At 42.1% G+C, this 20,660-nt stretch overlaps 1 protein-coding gene across 1 annotated transcript in view; it reads left to right on the top strand.

Annotated features, from left to right (window-relative positions):
* Positions 1-19,498, top strand: part of IL20RB (interleukin 20 receptor subunit beta) — a 43,487-nt gene extending 23,989 nt beyond the window's left edge. Inside the window, exons 5-7 of the mRNA XM_025377154.1 lie at positions 421-571; positions 3,868-4,010; positions 18,527-19,498. Of these exons, the coding sequence (XP_025232939.1) occupies positions 421-571; positions 3,868-4,010; positions 18,527-18,637 (405 nt within the window). The 3' untranslated portion in view covers positions 18,638-19,498. The remainder of the gene's footprint in view (positions 1-420; positions 572-3,867; positions 4,011-18,526) is intronic.
* The last annotated feature ends 1,162 nt before the right edge of the window (positions 19,499-20,660 follow it).

Raw genomic sequence — 20,660 nt, 5'->3', positions numbered from 1 at the left:
ACATTCTGTGTGCATCTGGAAAGGAAGTATCTGCAACTTTCCTTCTTTGGCACTTTTTGCCCTTTCCAGTCCTGCTGCCTTCTGGGAATAACTTTTCTTTTTCCTTTTTTTGAGATAGAGTCTCACTCTGTCGCCCAAACTGGAATGCCGTGGCATGATCTTGGCTCATGGCAACTTCTGCCTCTTGGGTTCAAGCAATTCTCCTGCCTCAGCCTCCTGAGTAGCTGGGATTACAGGCACCTGCCACCATGCCCGGATAATTTTGTATTTGTAGTAGAGACGGGGTTTCACCATGTTGGACAGGCTGGTCTTGAACTCCTGACCTCAGGTGATCCGCCCACCTCAGCCTCCCAAAGTGCTGGGATTACAGGCGTAAGCCACCACACTTGACCAATAACTGTGTTTTCTGGTCTCTCAAAGGAACATGTCAAAATGGTGAGGAGCGGGGGTATTCCAGTGCACCTAGAAACCATGGAGCCAGGGGCTGCATACTGTGTGAAGGCCCAGACATTCGTGAAGGCCATTGGGAGGTACAGCGCCTTCAGCCAGACAGAATGTGTGGAGGTGCAAGGTAAGGCTGGCTTCTCTGTCCCTGGAGCCCTGCACAGGTGATAGCCCTTCCTGGCATATCTCAGAGGCCTGCTGGGTTCCTTTGGTTCTGAGTTTTCCCTTGATTTCACTGACCTCCCTCATGGACCGGGTGGGTTCCCATGGTGAAAGTATGTTTGTCACTCTGATTCCCTAGAGGTGGGAGTCCACCCTGGGGCTGGGTGGGGTTACGAGCAGCTGTCTGAAACACTTTCCCCCTTAAAGCTTCCTAGGCCTGGGCGCCAGGTGTTGCAAGACTGGTTTACCAGATAGTTACTGCCTGAGAATCAGAGCCGGCTGCAGGAGAGGCAGTCACAGGCTTCAGAGGGTCAGACCTTGGAAGGAGGCACTACCTTGTATAACGCCACAGCCTTCTTCATCTGGAAGGGACCTTATGGAAAGTCTAGAGAATCCTCGTTTGAATTACTCTTTTCCCTTGAATATTTTAAGGTCAGAAAACCTACAATGTTTAAAAACCCTTTGAAAAGAAGCAAAACCAAATAAGAGCCTACATCCCATGATCTGTCACTTAAACGTCACTAGTTACATTTTTGTGTATAGCCTTTTAGTCTTTAAAAAAAAAAATTATCTTTTTTAAAAGACGAATTATTACCTTAATTTTGTAGTACATTTATTTTTCTTTCTAAAAAAATTTATTTTATTGCATATGTAGAGACAAGGTCTTGCTCTGTTGCCTGGGTCTTGGCCTCCCAAAAAGCTGAGATTCCAGGTGTGAGCCACCACACCCGGCTCATTTAGGGCATCATCCTTCAGTCATTCCCATGTGTAGGCACATCCTGTAGTCCTATAACATACATTTTATGCCTGATTTTTCACAAATATCATATGCATGACATTTTTCATGCAGATTTCCTGATTACTATTTTATACTACTTTATAAAATCATACAAGTCAAGCTTGCTTAACAATCCAAACAACACCAAAGCATATAAAGTAAGGGATAGGACCAGGCATGGTGGCTCACAGCTGTAATCCCAGCACTTTGGGAGGCTGAGGCAGAAGGATTGCTTGAGCCCAGGAGTTGAACACCAGCCTGGGCAATATAGCGAGACCTCGTCTCATTTTAATAAATAAATAAATGAAGAGATGAGTGTGCCCCATTCTTCGGCATATTACACAGGAGGTTTCCGTCAGTGAGTTTGGTGTTTAATCTTCCAGGCGTTGTCTGTGTGGTACCAATGCTTACACACATAGATGGGATGATATTGTACCTACTACTCTGTATGTGGCTTGTCTTCACTCAGTAGTATATTGTGAACATCTTTTCATGTCAATACATATGGATCTACCTCATTTTTTAAAATTATACTTTAAGTCCTAGGGTACCTGTGCACAACGTGCAGGTTTGTTACATATGTATACATGTGCCATGTTGGTGTGCTGCACCCATTAACTCGTCATTTACATTAGGTATATCTCCTAATGCTATCCCTCCCCGCTCCCCCAACCCCACAGCAGACCCCGGTATGTGATGTTCCCCATCCTGTGTCCAAGCGTTCTCATTGTTCAATTCCCACCTATGAGTGAGAACATGCGGTGTTTGGTTTTCCGACCTTGTGATAGTTTGCTCAGAATGGTGGTTCTACCTCATTTTTAAAGGTCTGGGTGTGGTGGCTAATGCCTGTAATCCCAGCACTTTGGGAGGCTGAGGCAGGTGGATAAACTGAGGTCAGAAATTTGAGACCAGCCTGACCATTGTGGTGAAACCCCATCTCTACTAAAACTACAAAAATTAGCCAGGCATGGTGGCGCATGCCTGTAATCCCAGGTACTGGGAAGGCTGAGGCATGAAAATCGCTTGAACCCAGGAGTCAGATGTTGCAGTGAGCCAAGATTGCACCACTACACTCTAGCCTGGGTGACAGAACAAGATTGTCTTTAAAAAAAGCATATGTATATGTCAATATATGTAAATGAAAGGCTACTGCTCTAGCTCAGATGTTGCTAAGAACTGACTTATATATATAGTTGTTTCCTCCTTGGGATTAGTTTTTGGAATTAAAATTTCAGGAGTTGGGGAGAAGTGAGGATATGGGCACAAAGAAAAGAGAAAGAATGAATAAGACCTACTATTTGATAGCTACAATAGGGTGACTATAGTCAAAAATAATCGAATTGTATATTTTAACGTCAGTTAAAGAGTGTAATTGTATTGTTTGTAAAACAAATGATAAATGTTTGAGAGGATGGCTACCTATTCTCCATGATGTGCTTATTTCACATTGCATGCCTGTATCAAAACATCTCATGTACCCCATATACACCCACTATATACTACAAAAATTAAAAATTAAAAATTGCAGGAGTGGATGAAAGGGTATGAACATTTGTGTATCTCTTGATGCGTACCACCAAAATATTTTCCAAAATCATTGAAACAATGTACAATGCCCCCAGCCACAAGTCCACCAGTCTTCTCCAGTCTCATTGACTGGGCTACCCTTCACATTGCAGGTGAGTAGCCTGGCCCAAAGAGGCTAATTGTGTTGCTCAAGAGAGATGGGAAAATAACCTGTACCCTCTTCCGCATCTCCAGATGCTCAAATCTGGCCTTTTCTGCTACAATTATTTGGTAGAATGACTGTGAGCTTTGGAGCCAGTCCTATCTGGGTAACCTGGAGTAGGCCACTTAACTATTCTGAGCATAGATTCCTCTTCTATAAAAGCAGGGGTACTCACACTCATTGTGAAGAACAAGCAACTACACATCCAGCCCCTAGCATAGTTCTGGAAAGCAATAGTAGCCCTAGCACACAAAATAGGGGCTTGACATATTGTAGTTATTTTCTGACTGTTTTCTGAACCATTTCCTCCATAACATGAATCAATGCCAAGAGTGAATTGTGAAACATACTTTGTTTTCCGTTACCACCCAGCCCCATTCTGTGCTGTTTCTTTCAATACCTCCCCCTCATCCTGCCCAGGGCTTGGCACTCTGCCTTCCTCCTGGCAGTGGTGCCAAGGTACGTGCTAACACAGCAATTGGCTTAACACATGATACTCCTCCCTTTTGTGTCACAAGAAAAAGATTTTAATCTTCCCTGGGGCTTTCTGGAAACCATGCCTTAATCTGGATTCTAGAAAAATGCTTTTAATGGTGGTAATTTTGGTCACTAAGGCACACATCAAATCTCAGGATGATGGTATCTGCCGTCTTAGCCAATGTGCAGTCAACTCCAGGAAACTGGGGGAGGCTCAGGATTGAAGATTTAATTTTCACTGCTGTTTTCTAAGCCTGTTTTTATCTTTTGTTTTCAGGAGAGGCCATTCCCCTGGTACTGGCCCTGTTTGCCTTTGTTGGCTTCATGCTGATCCTTGTGGTCGTGCCACTATTCGTCTGGAAAATGGGCCGGCTGCTCCAGTACTCCTGTTGCCCCGTGGTGGTCCTCCCAGACACCTTGGTAATAGAGTAGTTCTTTATTCCTTTCAGTGTAACACTGACCAGATGTAGCTTGGACCTTAGCTGGGCATGGACACATGTTTCCATGTTTCCATCATGAGATTATAGGCATCTGCACAGAGAGGGGAGAGGAATACTTACAAAAGACTTCTTTTCTAACTAGAGATACTGGAAGAAATCTCCCTTCTCCAGGGCGTGGTGACCTTCCTGAGGCAGGCCACCTCTGCTCTCTCCCAGGGCCTGGGATGGCAAAGAGAGAAGATGTGTTGCCCAGCCCAGGATGCTCAGCATTGCAGGAGTCACTCATGGTCTTCCCCTCCCAGACTGGCCTGCTGAGCATTCTTGGCCTCTTCCCACAATTGTTAACAGCAACTACACCCAATAACATGTTCCAACCCAGCTCATTCAATTCACATGCCAAAAGCCTCATTGTTCTCAGAGTGAAGATGTACATGGGAGGCATGGACTGTGCTTTGATTTTGGTGGGATAGGGTGAGGTGAAGGGACAACGATCTGGACCTTCATAGTGAGTGCCTGAGGTTAGGAGACCCTACCTGTATTCTCAGATCCTCATGAGGCCAGAATTCTTATCTTACTCCTGAGGGCCCTGGACCACAGGTCTGAGTCTCTCCAGTGGGTATAGGACCCATGCACCCATACAATGGTGGGGGAAACCCAAAAGCAGGCCTCCAACAGCTCCCCCATGTTCTCTGGCTGCCTCTGCAGATGTTTCACCCCAACCCCCAGACCTCAACCACACAAAGTAGTGCAACAAAGCAAAACAAAACAAAAACAACAAAAACGAAATGAAAAAGCCCCATCCCTGTCACCCTAGGGAATTCTCACAGTTCTCTCCTGGGAGGAGGGAGCCAGTGTCAGCTTCTGGAAAGCAACTAAAGCCAGAACTGTCTGCAACTTATACATGCCCATAGCTCCTTATCAGTCTGGAGTCACTGTTTCTGAAAGGAGTCATCCTCGTGACATCTCTGAGGCCCTGCTTTCTCGCCCTACACAGGAGGAATAATTCTCACTATAAATCAGTCTTCAGGACACCCCTCCACTCTGTTATCCTAATGCCAGATCTCCCTTCTCTCCCATACTTCCGGGTAGTCATAACGACAGAGCTAAGTGCCAGATACTGTTCGAAGGCTTTATATTTATTGAATCATTTCTTGTCATAAAGTTTGGCAGTGTCCTTTTTATCAGTTCCCCCTCCATCCTTCTCTGAATCACTGAATGACTTACTGCTATGCATAAAGGCAGTGGGATATATCAAATCCTGGGAAAGAGGGTGGGCCTTTATTATCCTTCAGCAAGAACGTGAGGGTCTCAAAGTACCTTGAAGCATGAAAGGATATGTATTCTGCAGTTATTGGGGAAGTGTTTTATAAATATCAATTAGGTCAGAATGTCTCATGGTATTGTTCAGATCATCTTTGTCTTTTTTTTTTGTACAGTTGTTTTAATATTGAGAGTAGTATATCAAAATGCCACTATGAGTGTGGGCGTGTCTGTTTCTCTCTCTCTCTTTCTTTTTTTTTTTTTTTTTTCCGAGACGGAGTTTCACTGTTGTCGCCCAGGCTGGAGTGCAGCGGCGCAGTCTTGGCTCACTGCAACCTCTGCCTCCTGAGTTCAAGCAATTCTCCTGCCTCAGCCTCCTGAGTAACTGGGATTACAGACGCCTGCCACACCTGGCTAATTTTTGTATTTTTAATGGAGACAGGAGTTTCACCATGTTGGCCAGGCTGGTCTTGAACTCCTGACTTCGTGATCCACCCGCCTTGGCTTCTCAGTGTTGGAATTACAGGTGTGATTCACCATACCTGGCCTGTTTCTCTCTTTATGTCAAATTTTCCTTAATGTATTTTGAGGCTCTGTTTTAAGTGTATTCACATTTTGACATTTAAGTGTATTCAAATTTTGTTATGATTTCCCAAGTAATGGAGTCTTTTATCATTATGATATGCTCTTCTTTACCTCTGGTAATATTTCTTAGTGTGATATCAGTATATCCTTTTTTTTCTATATTTTTACTTTAAATCTATCTGTATATTTATATTTAAGGTGTGTCTCTTATAGACATCATATAGTCATTCTTTTCTATTATTATTTTTTGGTACAAATCCATTCTGATAATCTCTGCCTTTAAACTGGTATTTTAGTCCACTAACTTTTTTTTTTTTTTTTTGAGATGGAGTCCCGCTCTGTCACCCAGGCTGGAGTACAGTGGCATGATCTTGGCTCACTGCAACCTCTGCCTCCCGGGTTTAAGGAATTCTCCTGTCTCAGCCTCCCGAGTAGCTGGCACTACAGGTGCATGCCACCACACCTGGCTAATTTTTGTATTTTAGTAGAGACGGGGTTTCACCGTATTGGTCAGGTTGGTCTTGAGTTCCTGACCTCAGGTGATCCACCCACCTTGGCCTCCCAAAGTGTTGGGATTACAGGTGTGAGCCACTGTGCCCGGCCTCCATTAAATTTAATCTAATGATTGATATGGTTGAATTTAGGTCTATGATTTTATTTTCTGTTTTTTTCCCCCCCTTCTGTTCTTTTTCTGCTTCTTTTTGGGCTAATTAAATTTTTTTTTTGAATTTCACTTTAGTGGCTTTTCAGTTATTCTTCTTCACATTACTTTTTCATGGTTGTCCTAGGAGTTACAATATACATATTCTTAACTTTTCACAGTCTACTTAGAATTAATATTATATCATTTCACATGAAATGTAAGAATCTTGGAAGAATCTTGGAATAATTTTTGCTTTACATAGTCATATATATTTTTAAGGTATTTAAAATAATCTTTTATATTTACCCACATATTTACCATTTCTGGAACTCTTTCCTCTTTTCTGAGATCTGCATTTCCATCTGGTATGGGCTTCCTGTCATTTTATAAAACTTCTTGTCTTTTTTCTGTCATAGGTTTAGTAATGTAGATCTGCTAGTGACAAATTCTCTTAGATTTCTTTTATCTGAAAATGTCTTTATTTTGCTTTCATTCTTGAAGGATATTTTTGCTGGATTCTTGGTTGACAATTTTTTCTTACTATATTTTTATTTTAAATATTAATTGTAATATTTCAAAAGTAATAACATTTTATTTTAATAGAGATGGCATCTTGCTATGTTGCCCAGGCTAGTCTGGAACTCCTGGGCTTAAACAATCCGCTTTCTCGGCCTCCCAAAGTGCTGGGATGACATGTGCGAGAGCCACTGCACCCAGCTCTAACTACTTTAAAAGTGTTGTTTAATTGTCTTCTAGCTTACGTTGTTTCTGATAAGTAAATAGCCATGATTTTTTTAACATCATTCCCCTATGTGAATAGGTTCTCTTTCTCTTGCTGATTTTAAATTACCATTGGTTTTCACCGGTTAAATTATAACATGCCTAGATGGGGTTTGCATTATATTTATCTTGCTTATAGTATATTTGAGCTTCTTGAATCTATAAATGTGTATATTTTTAAGCTACAATTTGGAAAAATGTCAGCCATTTTTTTTTTCTTTTTGTTTTTTTAGAGACAGGGCCTCATTCTGCCACTCAGGCTGGAGTGCAGTGGCGTGATCATGGCTCACTGCAGCCTTGACCTTCTGGGTTCAAGTGATCCTCCCACTTCAGCCTCTTGAGTAGTTTGGACTACAGGCATGTGACAGAGCAACCAGCTAATTTTTAATTTTTTTGTAGAGACAGGGTCTTGCTATGTTGTCCAGGTTGGTCTTGAACTCCTGGGCTCAAGCAATCCTCCCACTTTGGCCTCCCAAAGTGCTGGGATTATAGGCATGAGCCACTGTGCCTGGCCACAGCTAATTATTTTATTTTTTGTAACAATGGGGTTCTCTGTATGTTGCCCAGGCTCGTCTGGATCTCCTGGGCTCAAGTTATATCCTACTGCCTTGGCCTCCCAAAGTGTTGAGCTTAATAGACATGAACCACTGCTCCCAGCCCATATTTCTTCAGGTTTTCTTTTTTTCTCATTTCTTCTCTCCTTCTGTGAGTCCAATCTTATTTATATTAGACCTTCAGATATTGTCTCCATAGATCCCTGAGGCTCCATTTGTTTTTATAAAAAACTTCTTTTCCTCTTCTTTATTCTTCAGATTGAATAATTTTATTAACCTATCTTCTTGTTCCCTGACTCTTCTGTTATCACCAGTCTGATTTTAGGCACGTCTAGTGAATTTTGTATTTAAATTTCAGTTATTGTATTTTTCAATTCTAGAATTTCCATTTGTTTCCTTTTTATAGTATATATTCTCTGCTGAGATTTTCTATTTGGTCATTTATTATGAGACTATTTTCTTCTGTCTTTGAGCATCATTATAATACCTTTGTCTGCTTTACTTTAAAATCTTTGTTAATTTCACTAGGTGGGTCATGTCAAGGTTGGCCTTTATTGATTGTTTTGTATTTGGTATAGGTCACATTTTCCTATATTTTGTATGTCTAGTGATTTTGGATTATAGTCTGGATACTGCCAAAAATATGTTACAGAGATTTTGGATTCTGTCATGTTCCTCTGAAAACTATTGTTTTTTTTGTTTTGTTTTGTTTTGTTTTTTGTTTGTTTGTTTATTTGCTTTAGTAAGCAGTTAGTTTGGAAGACAGACTCAACTTTGGTCTCCTATGCAGTAGGCAGTTGATATCTATTAGACTGTTTAGCCTTAGACAGACTGGTAGGAGCTTTCCCCACACCTGCACCTCACACAGTTCGAAGATAAATCAGATATTTGGGCAGAATTTATGTACAGAATTATAGCTCCCCTTTTCTGGCTCTCTCCTTTTTGGGATTTTTCCTCTTACTTTCTAACTTCTGTGTTTGCACCAATCTCTGTTTTTTGGCTTTTCAAAAACAGTAAGACTTTTTATGGCACCAAGTGGGACCTGCCTTCAGGCAAGGAGCTGTGAAAAATGGGAAACTCACCCAGTGACATTCCCTTCTTCCAAGCATGAACTTTCAGTTGCTCTACCACGATTTAAGAATCTGTTTTTAACATTTGGGTCAGTTTTAAAAGCTGTTATCTGAGGAGCGTTGGTCTGATTGGCGCTCCTCTGACATAAGTGGAAGTAGAAACCTGCAATAAAAGAGGAATTCCCTGACCTAATCCAAAGTGATGGTAATGGTAGGGAGCATTTCTGGATGAGGCATATCAATAGCTCTTCTTTCTCATACACAGTAAAAAGCTCAGCCTTCCTCAGCTGGGCTCCACCAGGTGGTTTTCTGTTGTGATTTCTCTCTGAACTCTGCTGTCCATGCTTATTCTTACAGGCAACTACACTCTTAACACTCTCTCTTATGTTTTCTCTTCTAGTTCTATCAGGGGGCCAGAAGAGTTTTTCTCTCTACCTCAAGATCAGGGGAATGAAGATCTTCCCAAGACCCAGTGCCTTGTTAGTGAGGAACAGGGTAAAGAGACAGGGAAAGAACCATGTAAAGGGTTAATAACTTATAGGATTTCAGGTACACAAGAAGAGTCTTCAACTGGTAAGATCTCCTAGGAATCCAGATGCATCACGAGCCACACCCTAAAATCAGCTTTTGGAGAAAACGAAATAGCTTAGATGAAACCAGAGACTGGAAGACTCTATGACAGTATGACCAATTTCATCCCTGGCAGATAGATGTCACTACCCTTGACTACCTTTTGCTTCCCTGTTCTCTGTTACCATTTTTCCTACATCATTCTGATGTCTATTCCTACAGACATTCCCTTCCGTAAGGCTTTTAACTTTTATTCTTATTTCACGCCAAGATTTTTAAAGTGGGCAAATTATCTGAGTCTATGCATTTCCCCACAGTGCTGTGTGAGAAGCAGATCACTAATGTCCATTGAATCCCACACACATTCTTGAGCTGTGAATCAATACTGCCACCTCCCCTCTCTCCGCTATGACTTTAGCATAGCCTAGCTGCATTTCTACATTTCTGTTACTTACAGATAATACTCCAAACTATTAAAAAGTGATATCTAGCCATCCTTGCAAAGTCGACTCATCTTTCCAACTAAACCATGGAAAATTACCAATCAGAAATCCTTGACAATTCTTCAAAAGGGTCCACTGAGTTTGTGTTTAATTTATCTGTAAAGATGAAACATTTCATGTCTATGTCTAAAATTTTATAGTAGGTGATGGTTGCACTCTGAAATATGACATTAAGAATTTTTTCCATTAAAGTGTATATCACCAAGTAACAATCTTTTTAAAAATTATTATTATACTTTAAGTTCTAGGGTACATGTATACAACCTGCAGGTTTGTTACATAGGTATACATGTGCCATGTTGGTTTGCTGCACCCATCAACTCATCATTTACATTAGGTATTTCTCCTAATGCTATCCCTCCCCTAAGCCCACCCCCCAACAGGCCCCAGTATGTGATGTTCCCCACAGTGTGTCCAAGTGATCTCATTGTTCAGTTCCCACCTATGAGTGAGAACATGTGGTGTTTGGTTTTCTGTCCTTGCGATAGTTTGCTGAGAATGATGATTTCCAGCTTTATCCATGTCCCTCCAAAGGACATGAATTCATCCTTTTTTTATGGCTGCATTGTATTCCATGGTATATATGTTGATGGATATTTGGGTTGGTTCCAAGTCTTTGCTATTGTGAATAGTGGCACAATAAACATACCTGTGCATGTGTCTTTACAGCAGCATGATTAATAATCCTTTGGGTATATACCAGGTAATGGGATTGCTGGGTCAAATGGTAATTGTAATTCTAGATCCTTGAGGAATCGCCACACTGTCTTCCACAATAGTTGAACTAATTTACACTCCCACCAACAGTATAAAAGCATTCCTATTTCTCCATATCCTCTCTAGCATCTGTTGTTTCCTGACTTTTTAATGATTGCCATTCTAACTGGCGTGAGATGGTATCTCATTGTGATTTTGGTTTGCATTTCTCTGATGACCAGTGATGATGAGCATTTTCTTCATGTGTCTGTTGGCTGCATGAATGTTTTCTTTTGAGAAGTTTCTGTTCATATCCTTTGCTCACTTTTTGATGGGGTTGTTTGCTTTTTACTTGTAAATTTGTTTGAGTTCTTTGTAGATTCTGGATATTAGTCCTTTGTCAGATGGGTAGATTGCAAAAATTTTCTCCCATTCTGTAGGTTGCCTGTTCACTCTGATGGTAGTTTCTTTTGCTGTGCAGAAACTCTTTAGGTTAATTAGATCCTATTTATCTATTTTGACTTTTGTTGCCTTTGCTTTTGGTGTTTTAGTCATGAAGTCCTTGCCCATGCCTATGTCCTGAATGGTATTGCCTAGGTTTTCTTCTAGGATTTTTATGGTTTTAGGTCTAACATTTAAGTCTTTAATCCATCTTGAATTAATTTTTGTATCAGGTGTAAGGAAGGGATCCAGTTTCAGCTTTCTACATATGGCTAGCCAGTTTTCCCAGCACCATTTATTAAATAGGGAATCCTTTCCCAATTCTTGTTTTTGTCAGTTTTGTCAAAGATCAGATGGTTGTAGATGTGTGGTGTTATTTCTGAGGGCTCTGTTCTGTTCCATTGGCCTATATATCTGTTTTGGTACCAGTACCATGCTGTTTTGGCTACTGTAGACTTGTTTGAAGACTAGTTTGAAGTCAGGCAGTGTGATGCCTCCAGCTTTGTTCTTTTGGCTTGGGATTGTCTTGGCAATGCGGGGTCTTTTTTGGTTCTGTATGAATTTTAAAGTAGTTTTTCCCAATTCTATGAAGAAAGTCATTGGTAGCTTGATAGGGATGGCATTTAATCTATAAATTACTTTTGACAGTATGGCCATTTTCACAATATTGATTCTTCCTATCCATGAGCATGGAATATTCTTCCATTTGTTTGTGTCCTCTTTTATTTCATTGAGCAGTGGTTTGTAGTTCTCCTTGCAGAGGTCCTTCACATCCCTTGTAAGTTGGATTCCTAGGTATTTTATTCTCTTTGTAGCAATTGTGAATGGGAGTTCACTATGATTTGGCTCTCTGTTTGTCTGTTAATGGTGTATAGGAATGCTTGTGATTATTGCACATTGATTTTGTATCCTGAGACTTTGCTTAAGTTGCTTATCAGCTTCAGGAGATTTTGGACCAAGATGATGGGGTTTTCTAAATATACAATCATGTCATCTGCAAAGAGGGACAATTTGACTTCCTCATTTCCTAATCAAATACCCTTTATTTCCTTCTCTTGTCTGATTGCCCTGGCCAGAACTTCCAACACTATGTTGAATAGGAATGATGAGAGAGGGCATCCTTGTCTTGTGCCGGTTTCCAAACAGAATGCTTCCAGTTTTTGCCCACTCAGTATTATATCGGCTGTGGGTTTGTCATAAATAGCTCTTATTATTTTGAGATACGTTCCATCAATACCTAGTTTATTGAGAGTTTTTAGCATGAAGGACTGTTGAATTTTGTCGAGGGCCTTTTCTGCATCTATTGAGATAATCATGTGGTTTTTGTCTTTGGTTCTGTTTATATGCTGGATTACATTTATTGATTTGCATATGTTGAACCAGCCCTGCATAGCCAGGGATGAAGCCGAGTTGATTGTGGTGGATAAGCTTTTTGATGTGCTGCTGGATTCGGTTTGCCAGTATTTTATTGAGGATTTTCGCATTGATGTTCATCAGGGATATTGGTTTAAAATTCTCTTTTTTTGTTGTGTCTCTGCAAGGCTTTGGTATCAGGATGATGCTGGCCTCATAAAATGAGTTAGGGAAGAATTTCCTCTTTTTCTATTGATTGGAATAGTTTCAGAAGGAAAGGTACCATCTCCTCTTTGTACCTCTGGTAGAATTCAGCTGTGAATCCATCTGGTCCTGGACTTTTTTTGGTTGGTAGGCTATTAATTATTGCCTCAATTTCAGAGCCTGTTATTGGTGTATTCAGAGATTGAACTTCTTCCTGGTTTAGTCTTGAGAGGGCGTATGTGTCCAGGAATTTATCCATTTCTTCTAGATTTTCTAGTTTATTTGCGTATAGGTGTTTATAGTTTTCTCTGATGGTAGTTTGTATTTCTGTGGGATTGGTGGTGATATCCCCTTTATCATTTTTTATTGTGTCTATTTGATTCTTCTCTCTTTTCTTCTTTGTTAGTCTTGCTAGCAGTCTATCAATTTTGTTGATCTTTTCAAAAAACCAGCTCCTGGATTCATTTATTTTTTGAAGGGTTTTTTTGTGTGCCTATCTCTTTCAGTTCTGCTCTGAACTTAGTTATTTCTTGCCTTCTGCTAGCTTTTGAATGTGTTTGTTCTTGCTTCTCTAGTTCTTTTAATTGTGATGTTAGGGTGTCAATTTTAGATCTTTCCTGTTTTTCTCTTGTGGGCATTTAGTGTTATAAATTTCCCTCTACACACTGCTTTAAATGTGTCCCAGAGATTCTGGTACGTGAGGTCTTTGTTCTCATTGGTTTCAAAGAACATCTTTATTTCTGCTTTCATTTCGTTATTTACCCAGTAGTCATTCAGGAGCAAGTTGTTCAGTTTTCATGTAGTTAAGTGGTTTTGAGTGAGTTTCTTAATCCTGAGTTCTAATTTGATTGCACTGTGGTCTGAGAGACAGTTTGTTGTGATTTCTGTTCTTTTACATTTGCTGAGGAGTGCTTTACTTCCAATTATGTGGTCAATTTTAGAATAAATGCGATGTGGTGTTGAGAAGAATGTGTATTCTACTGATTTGGGGTGGAGAGTTCTGTAGATGTCTATTAGGTCTGCTTGTTGCAGAGCTGAGTTCAGGTCCTGGATATCCTTGTTAACCTTCTGTCTCGTTGATCTGTCTAATATTGACAGTGGGGTGTTAAAGTCTCCCATTATTATTGTGTGAGAGTCTAAGTCTCTTTGTAAGTCTCTAAGGACTTGCTTTATGAATCTGGGTGCTCCTGTATTGGGTGCATACATATTTAGGATCGTTAACTCTTCTTGTTGAATTGATTCCTTTACCATTATGTAATGCCTTTCTTTGTCTCTTTTGATCTTTGTTGGTTTAAAGTCTGTTTTATCAGAGACTAGGATTGTAACCACTGCTGCTTTTTTTTTTTTTTGCTTTCCATTTGCTTGGTAGATCTTCCTCCTTCCCTTTATTTTGAGCCTATGTGCGTCTTTGCACGTCAGATGGATCTCCTGGATACAGCACACTGATGGGTCTTGACTCTATCCAATTTGTCAATCTGTGTCTTTTAATTGGGGCATTTAGCCCATTTACCTTTAAGGTTAATATTGTTACGTATGAATTTGATCCTGTCATTATGACGTTAGCTGGTTATTTTGCCCATTAGTTGATGCAGTTTCTTCCTAGCATCGATGGTCTTTGCTATTTGGCATGTTTTTGCAGTGGCTGGTACCAGTTGTTTCTTTCCATGCTTAGTGCTTCTTTCAGGAGCTCTTGTAAGGCAGGCCTGGTGGTGACAAAATCTCTCAGCATTTTCTTGTCTGTAAAGGATTTTATTTCTCCTTCACTTATGAAGCTTAGTTTGGCTGGATATGAAATTCCGGGTTGAAAATTGTTTTCTTTAAGAATGTTGAATATTGGCCTCCACTCTCTTCTGGCTTGCAGGGTTTCTGCCAAGAGATCTGCTATTAATCTGATGAGTTTCCCTTTGTGGGTAACCCGACCTTTCTCTCTGGCTGCCCTTAACATTTTTTCCTGTATTTCTACCTTTGTGAATCTGACAATTATGTGTCTTGGGGTTGCTCTTCTCGAGGAGTATCTTTGTGGTGTTCTCTGTATTTCCTGAATTTGAATGTTGGCCTGCCTTGCTATATTGGGGAAGTTCTCTCAGATAATACCCTGAAGAGTGTTTTCCAACTTGGCTCCATTCTCCCCATCACTTTCAGGTACACCAATCAAATGTAAATTTGGTATTTTCACATAGGCCCATATTTCTTGGAGGCTTTGTTCTTTTACTTTTACTCTTTTTTCTCTAACCTTGTCTTCTTGCTTTATTTCATTAATTTGATCTTCAATCACTGATACCCTTTCTTCCACTTAATCTGATTGGCTATTGAAGCTTGTGCATGTGTCACAAAATTCTTGTGCCGTGGTTTTCAACTCCATCAGGTCATTTAAGGTCTTCTCTACACTGTTTATTCTAGTTAGCATTCGTCTAATCTTTTTTCAAGGTTTTTAGCTTCCTTGCGATGGGTTTCAACATCCTCCTTTAGCTTGGAGAAGTTTGTTATTACTGACCTTCTGAAGCCTACTTCTGTCAACTCGTCAAAGTCATTCTCCATGCAGCTTTATAACATTGCTGCCGAGGAGCTGTGATCCTTTGGAGGAGAAGAGGTGCTCTGATTTTTTAAATTTTCAGCTTTTCTGCTCTGGTTTCTCCCCATCTTTGTGGTTATATCTACCTTTGGTCTTTGATGTTGGTGACCTACAGATGGGGTTTTGCTGTAGATGATCTTTTTGTTGATGTTGATGCTATTCCTTTTTGTTTGTTAGTTTTCCTTCTAACAGTCAGGTCCCTCAGCTGCAGGTCTGTTGGAGTTTGCTGGAGGTCCACTCCAGACCATTTGCCTGGGTGTCACCAATGGAGGCTGTAGAACAGCAAATATTACTGAACAGCAAATATTGCTTCCTGATCCTTCCTCTGGAAGCTTTATCCCAGAGAGGCAGCTGCCTATATGAGGTGTCTGTCGGCCCCTACTGGGAGGTGTCTCCCAGTTAGGCTACACAGGGGTCAGGGACCTACTTGAGGAGGCAGTCTGTCCGTTCTCAGAGCTCAAATGCCGTGCTGGGAGAACAAATGCTCTCTTCACATCTGCAGAAGTTGTCTGCTGCCTTTTGTTCAGCTATGCCCTGCCCACAGAGGTGGAGTCTAGAAGCAGTAGGCATTGTTGAGCTGTGGTGGGCTCCGCCCAGTTCGAGCTTCCTGGCTCTGTTTACCTACTCAAGCCTCAGCAATGACGGACGCTCCTCCCCCAGCCAGGCTGCCACCTCACAGATTGATCTCAGACTGCTGTGCTAGCAGTGAGCAAGGCTCCCGGGGCATGAGACCTGCCGAGCCAGGCACAGGAGAGAATCATCTTGTCTGCTGGTTGCTAAGACCTTGGGAAAAGTGCGGTATTTGGGCGGGAGTGCCCCATTTTTCCAGGTAGTCTGTCACGCCTTTCCTTGGCTAGGAAAGGGAAATCCCACAACCCCTTGTGTTTCCCAGTGAGGCAATGCCCTGCCCTGCTTCAGCTCGCTGTCTGTGGGCTGCTCCCACTGTCCAACCAGTCCCAATGAGATGAACCAGGTACCTCAGTTGGAAATGCAGAAATCACCCATCTTCTGCGTTGATCACGCTGGGGGCTGCTGACCATAGTGTTCCTATTCAGCCATCTTGGAATGCTACCCCACCAAGTAACAATCTAAAGAAAAACTATATATGCAAGGAAAATTATATTAATTCTGCCCAGTATATATTCTCTGTTTAAAAATATAATTTATTTTCTTTGTCTTTCATCCATAATTGCTTCATGGGAATGGGTGCTTTGGTGCTAAAGGGTCTCCGTTTCCTTTCTGTGACTCACTTTATTCTTTCTCTTCTTGCTGTCACATTCTGCTGTAATGTAGGTAGCAAGCATAAAGATGGCCCCAAATTAGTAATTCTTCAATGACCCATCCAAGTATGACCTTGCATGCTTCATAGAAAGTGGAGTTTGTGTGAACTCACATGCCTCTGAGTCCACACAGGCACTGGAAAGAAGAAAAAAAAAAAAAAAAAAAAGGAAAGAACTTGTAGTGTAATGAATGTAACTCAAGAGGGAGGGGGATGGGGATCATGGCAAATATGTTTCATCTTCTCAGTGACAGCAGGTTGCTACCAAGAGGAAGTGTGAGCCAATGCTGCCAGATTTCCAAGTTTTAAATGAGAAGCCCAGAAACCTAGATTTTTATGAGAAATCTCTCCATTTTCAAATGTTGAAAACTGATTCCAGTTTTACAAAATATGCTGAGCTTTGCTTGAAAATTAGTACTAAACTGTGGGACCACAGTTTTGCACCTTCCAAAATTCTGAGATTATGCTGTTTGTTTTACTTTAATGTGCTAGAACTGCACTGTCTAGTACAGTAGCCACTAGTCATATGTGACTGTTAGACACTAGAAATGTGGCTCGTCCAAATTGAGATGTATTGTAAATATAAAATACGGAATGGATTTTGAAGACAGAATGAAACAAGTTTATAAAATATTTCAGTCATTTTTTAAGTGACATGTTAAATTGATAATATTTTGGATATATTTGTTAAATAAATTATTAAAATTAGTTCCACCTGTTTCTTTTTACTTTTAAAATGTGCTACTAGATTTTAAAAATTGCATATGTGGCTCACATTATATTTCTATTAGACAGCACTGTTCTGGAATTTAAAAAATAATCATGTATGACCACTGCAGATGTAGGGAGTTAGTGTCCTGAGAATCTGACTGCACCGGCAGCAGCGAGTTGAGGGCCTTCACACTAACACCCCTGCTTAGTGAGCGCTGCTTGTGCGTTGTCTCTTCCTGTTGGCATTTGCCCATGGACACCAGGAGTGAGTCTCTATAGCTGCCATTTTGCCAACAAGGATGAAGGGAGACTGGCTCAATGAAGCTGATGCCTCCTGAGGAACTGAGGTGGAGGAAACCACTGTGCCTATTTGTGCCCAGGTGGTACCCTTGGGAGTGATGAGGGGAAGGGCCAAGAGAGATAACTGTAGAAGAACTTAGAGATTTTGGCAGAGGTGAGCAGGTGAGTAATAGGTGGGAGAGTCCACCTGAAAAGTTGATGTCTGCATGTTTATAACTAGTAATGATTGTCTCCTGGGGCCACTGGGAGAAGATGGCGGGAACCTGATATATGAGCAAGGAAGGGACTCCCATTTATGGAACATCCTCTCTGTACTGGGCACCATGCTAGGTGCTGTTCATAAAGCATCTCAGACCAGGTCATAATTCTCAGAGCTCTCTGGTGGAAGAAAGTTAGGGTTTTGTTGTTGTTTTTGTTGTTGTTGAGACAAGGTCTTGCTCTGTTACCTAGACTGGAGTGCGGTGGTGTGATCAGAGCTTACTGCAGCCTTGACCTCCCAGGCTCAATTGATCCTCCTGTCCCAGCCTCATGAGTAGCTGAGACCACAGACGTGTGCCACCATGCCTGGCCAGTTTATTTTTTGTGGAGAGGGAGCCTTGCTATGTTGCCCAGGCTGGTCTCTAAGCCCTGGGCTCAAGCGATCTGCCTGTTTCAGCCTCCCAAGGCAGGTGTGAGCCATCGCACCACCCTTTAAATTTTTTTCTAAGAACGAGAATTACATTCTGGGTTTTTGTGGGGCAGGGTCTTAGAATGAGGAACTCTGACCAAGCAGGGCTTTAAGGGAACTGCGGGGTAGTGAACTGGGAGATAATCTTAGCAGCTGTTGGAAGCCCCTCATCTAGGGGTTGAAATTGTTTTTCGGTTTTTGTTTTTGCTTCTTGGAAATTAATTAATCAAATAGTTAAACTTTTAATAATATTCTTTACTATTACTACTACTATCCTTTAATGAATATCAATGAAAATTATTTTTCAGAAAATAACCAATTCACCCCAGAAGTTAATCAGCTGCAGAAGGGAGGAGGTGGATGCTTGTGCCACAGCTGTGATGTCTCCTGAGGAACTCCTCAGGGCCTGGATCTCATAGGCTTGCGGAAGGGCCCAGGTGAAGCCGAGAAACTGGTCTACATGACGTGGAAACCATGAGGGGACAAGTCGTGTTTCTGTTTTCCGACACAGACAAGGGATGAGAGAAGTAGGAAGAGCCTGTTGTCTACAAGTCTAGAAGCAACCACCAGAGGCAGGGTGGTTTGTCTAACAGAACACTGACTGGGACTTAGGAGATGTGACCTCTAGACTGGGGGCTGCCATTTGCTGGCTGAGCAACCCTGGGAGAAGTGACTTTATCCCTTTGGTCCTAAATTTTCTTATCTGTAATGGGGGAATTACCTACATACCTGCTAAACACACAGACACAGAGTCTCTCTCTATACACACACGTACACATATATACACTCAGCACTTGCAAGGCTAGAGGGAAACTGGCGACACTCTAAAGTCTGACTGATTCAGTGTTTCTGGAGAGCAGGACATAAATGTATGATAAGAATGATCAAGGACTCTACACACTGGGTGGCTTGGAGAGCCCACTTTCCCAGAAGAATCCTTGAGAGAAAAGGAAGCATGGGAGCAATGGTGTTGAGTTCACTTCTAGCCCAATGCCGGTGCAGAGGGGAATGGCTCAGTGAGCTCTACAGTAGGTGACCTGGAGGAAGGTCACAGCTGCACTGAAAATGGGATGTGCACAGAGGATCCATGAACTACTGTAAAGTGTTGACAGTGTGTGCACACTGCAGACAGCAGGAGAAATGTATGTGTGCAATGCGACAAGAATGCAGAAGTCAGTAACATGTGCATGTTTGTTGTGCTCCTTTTTTCCTGTAGAGTTGCTAAAGTACAGAATTTAGCAAATAAAAAGGGGCCACCCTGGCCAAAAGTGGTCTTTAAAGTTCTAGTTACATTGTCAACCTCAAGTCCAGAGAGACTCCAATGGACACCTTTGATCAAGAGGACTGGGGGTGGGGGTGGGGACAGGGGAGGAGCAGCCCCAGGAATCCAGAGTCCAGGGCTGCCTGGTTGGGGGCAGCCTCTGGCTGCATGAAAACCCCAACCGAGGCAGCTGGCATAAGCCTCACCTGGTTAGGGTTCTCCTAGGCCTTTCCTGGAGGCCCCACCCCACGGGAAATCCCTGGGGAACCCTCTTTTCCTTGACAGCTTCCTCAGGGTATCCCCAGCCCCTCTTAGTCCGCTCATTTAGGACCTACCTCTGGATGCCTCTCCCCACCCCTTTTCCCCACCAGGTGAAGAAAGAGCCAACCGCAGAGAAGGAATGAGGGGAGGAAACTTCTTGAGGGGTGAAGGGATTGATGGGCAGGGCCTGCGCTTCGCTTTCTAACCCCCTTGGAGCTCTGGAGCCTCTGAGTTGATTTATCTTCACCCCTACTTCCTGGGCCCTTTCCAGCCAGCCCAGTGATGGGACAGTCTAACTGCATCAACGGGGTGTTTCCCCAGAAGCCCACAGCCCTTCACCACCTGGAGGGGTCTCTCCAGGAGCATGAGATCGCTGAAGACCTGTTCCTTCTTTTCCTTTGTATTATTTTGTATGCTTCTGTGTGTTGTTTGTTAGAGTGTGTGTGCTAATTTTATATTTGACCCAAACTGGAAACACACTTTCAGTTTGCAAAAACAAAGACCTTATTACTATACCAGTCATCACCCTCCCTCCTCTTTCTTCCTGCCCCCTTATGGTGGGGTGGTGGTGGGGCACTATCCTTCTGTCCCAGCCCAGGCCCAGAACTGAGAAAGGACCGTGACCTCCCTCTGCTTGAGTCTCTCACAACTAGTCCTAGTGCCCATCCATTTTTTGGCATCTATAGGTACACAGAAATTTATTTTGATTCTTCTGTTGTCTCTCCTTACCCTGAACATAACATTTATGGAGCCCCAGCCATGCACCAGACCTGCCAGCCCCCAATGGTGGAGGGGCTGCCTCCTCTACAGCTGGCTGTTCCCTCTCCCCTGCAGCACTTCTGTCCCAAGTCCCCAGGCCTCTTCCCTGCCCCTCCAATGCATTTATCCCTACACCTGGACACTTACATGAGTGAAAAGGA

Source organism: Theropithecus gelada, chromosome 2 (genome assembly GCF_003255815.1).
Source record: "Theropithecus gelada isolate Dixy chromosome 2, Tgel_1.0, whole genome shotgun sequence".
Classification (NCBI taxonomy): domain Eukaryota; kingdom Metazoa; phylum Chordata; class Mammalia; order Primates; family Cercopithecidae; genus Theropithecus; species Theropithecus gelada.
Note: the sequence above shows the minus strand (reverse complement) of the source record. Positions and strands in the feature narration are given on the sequence as shown.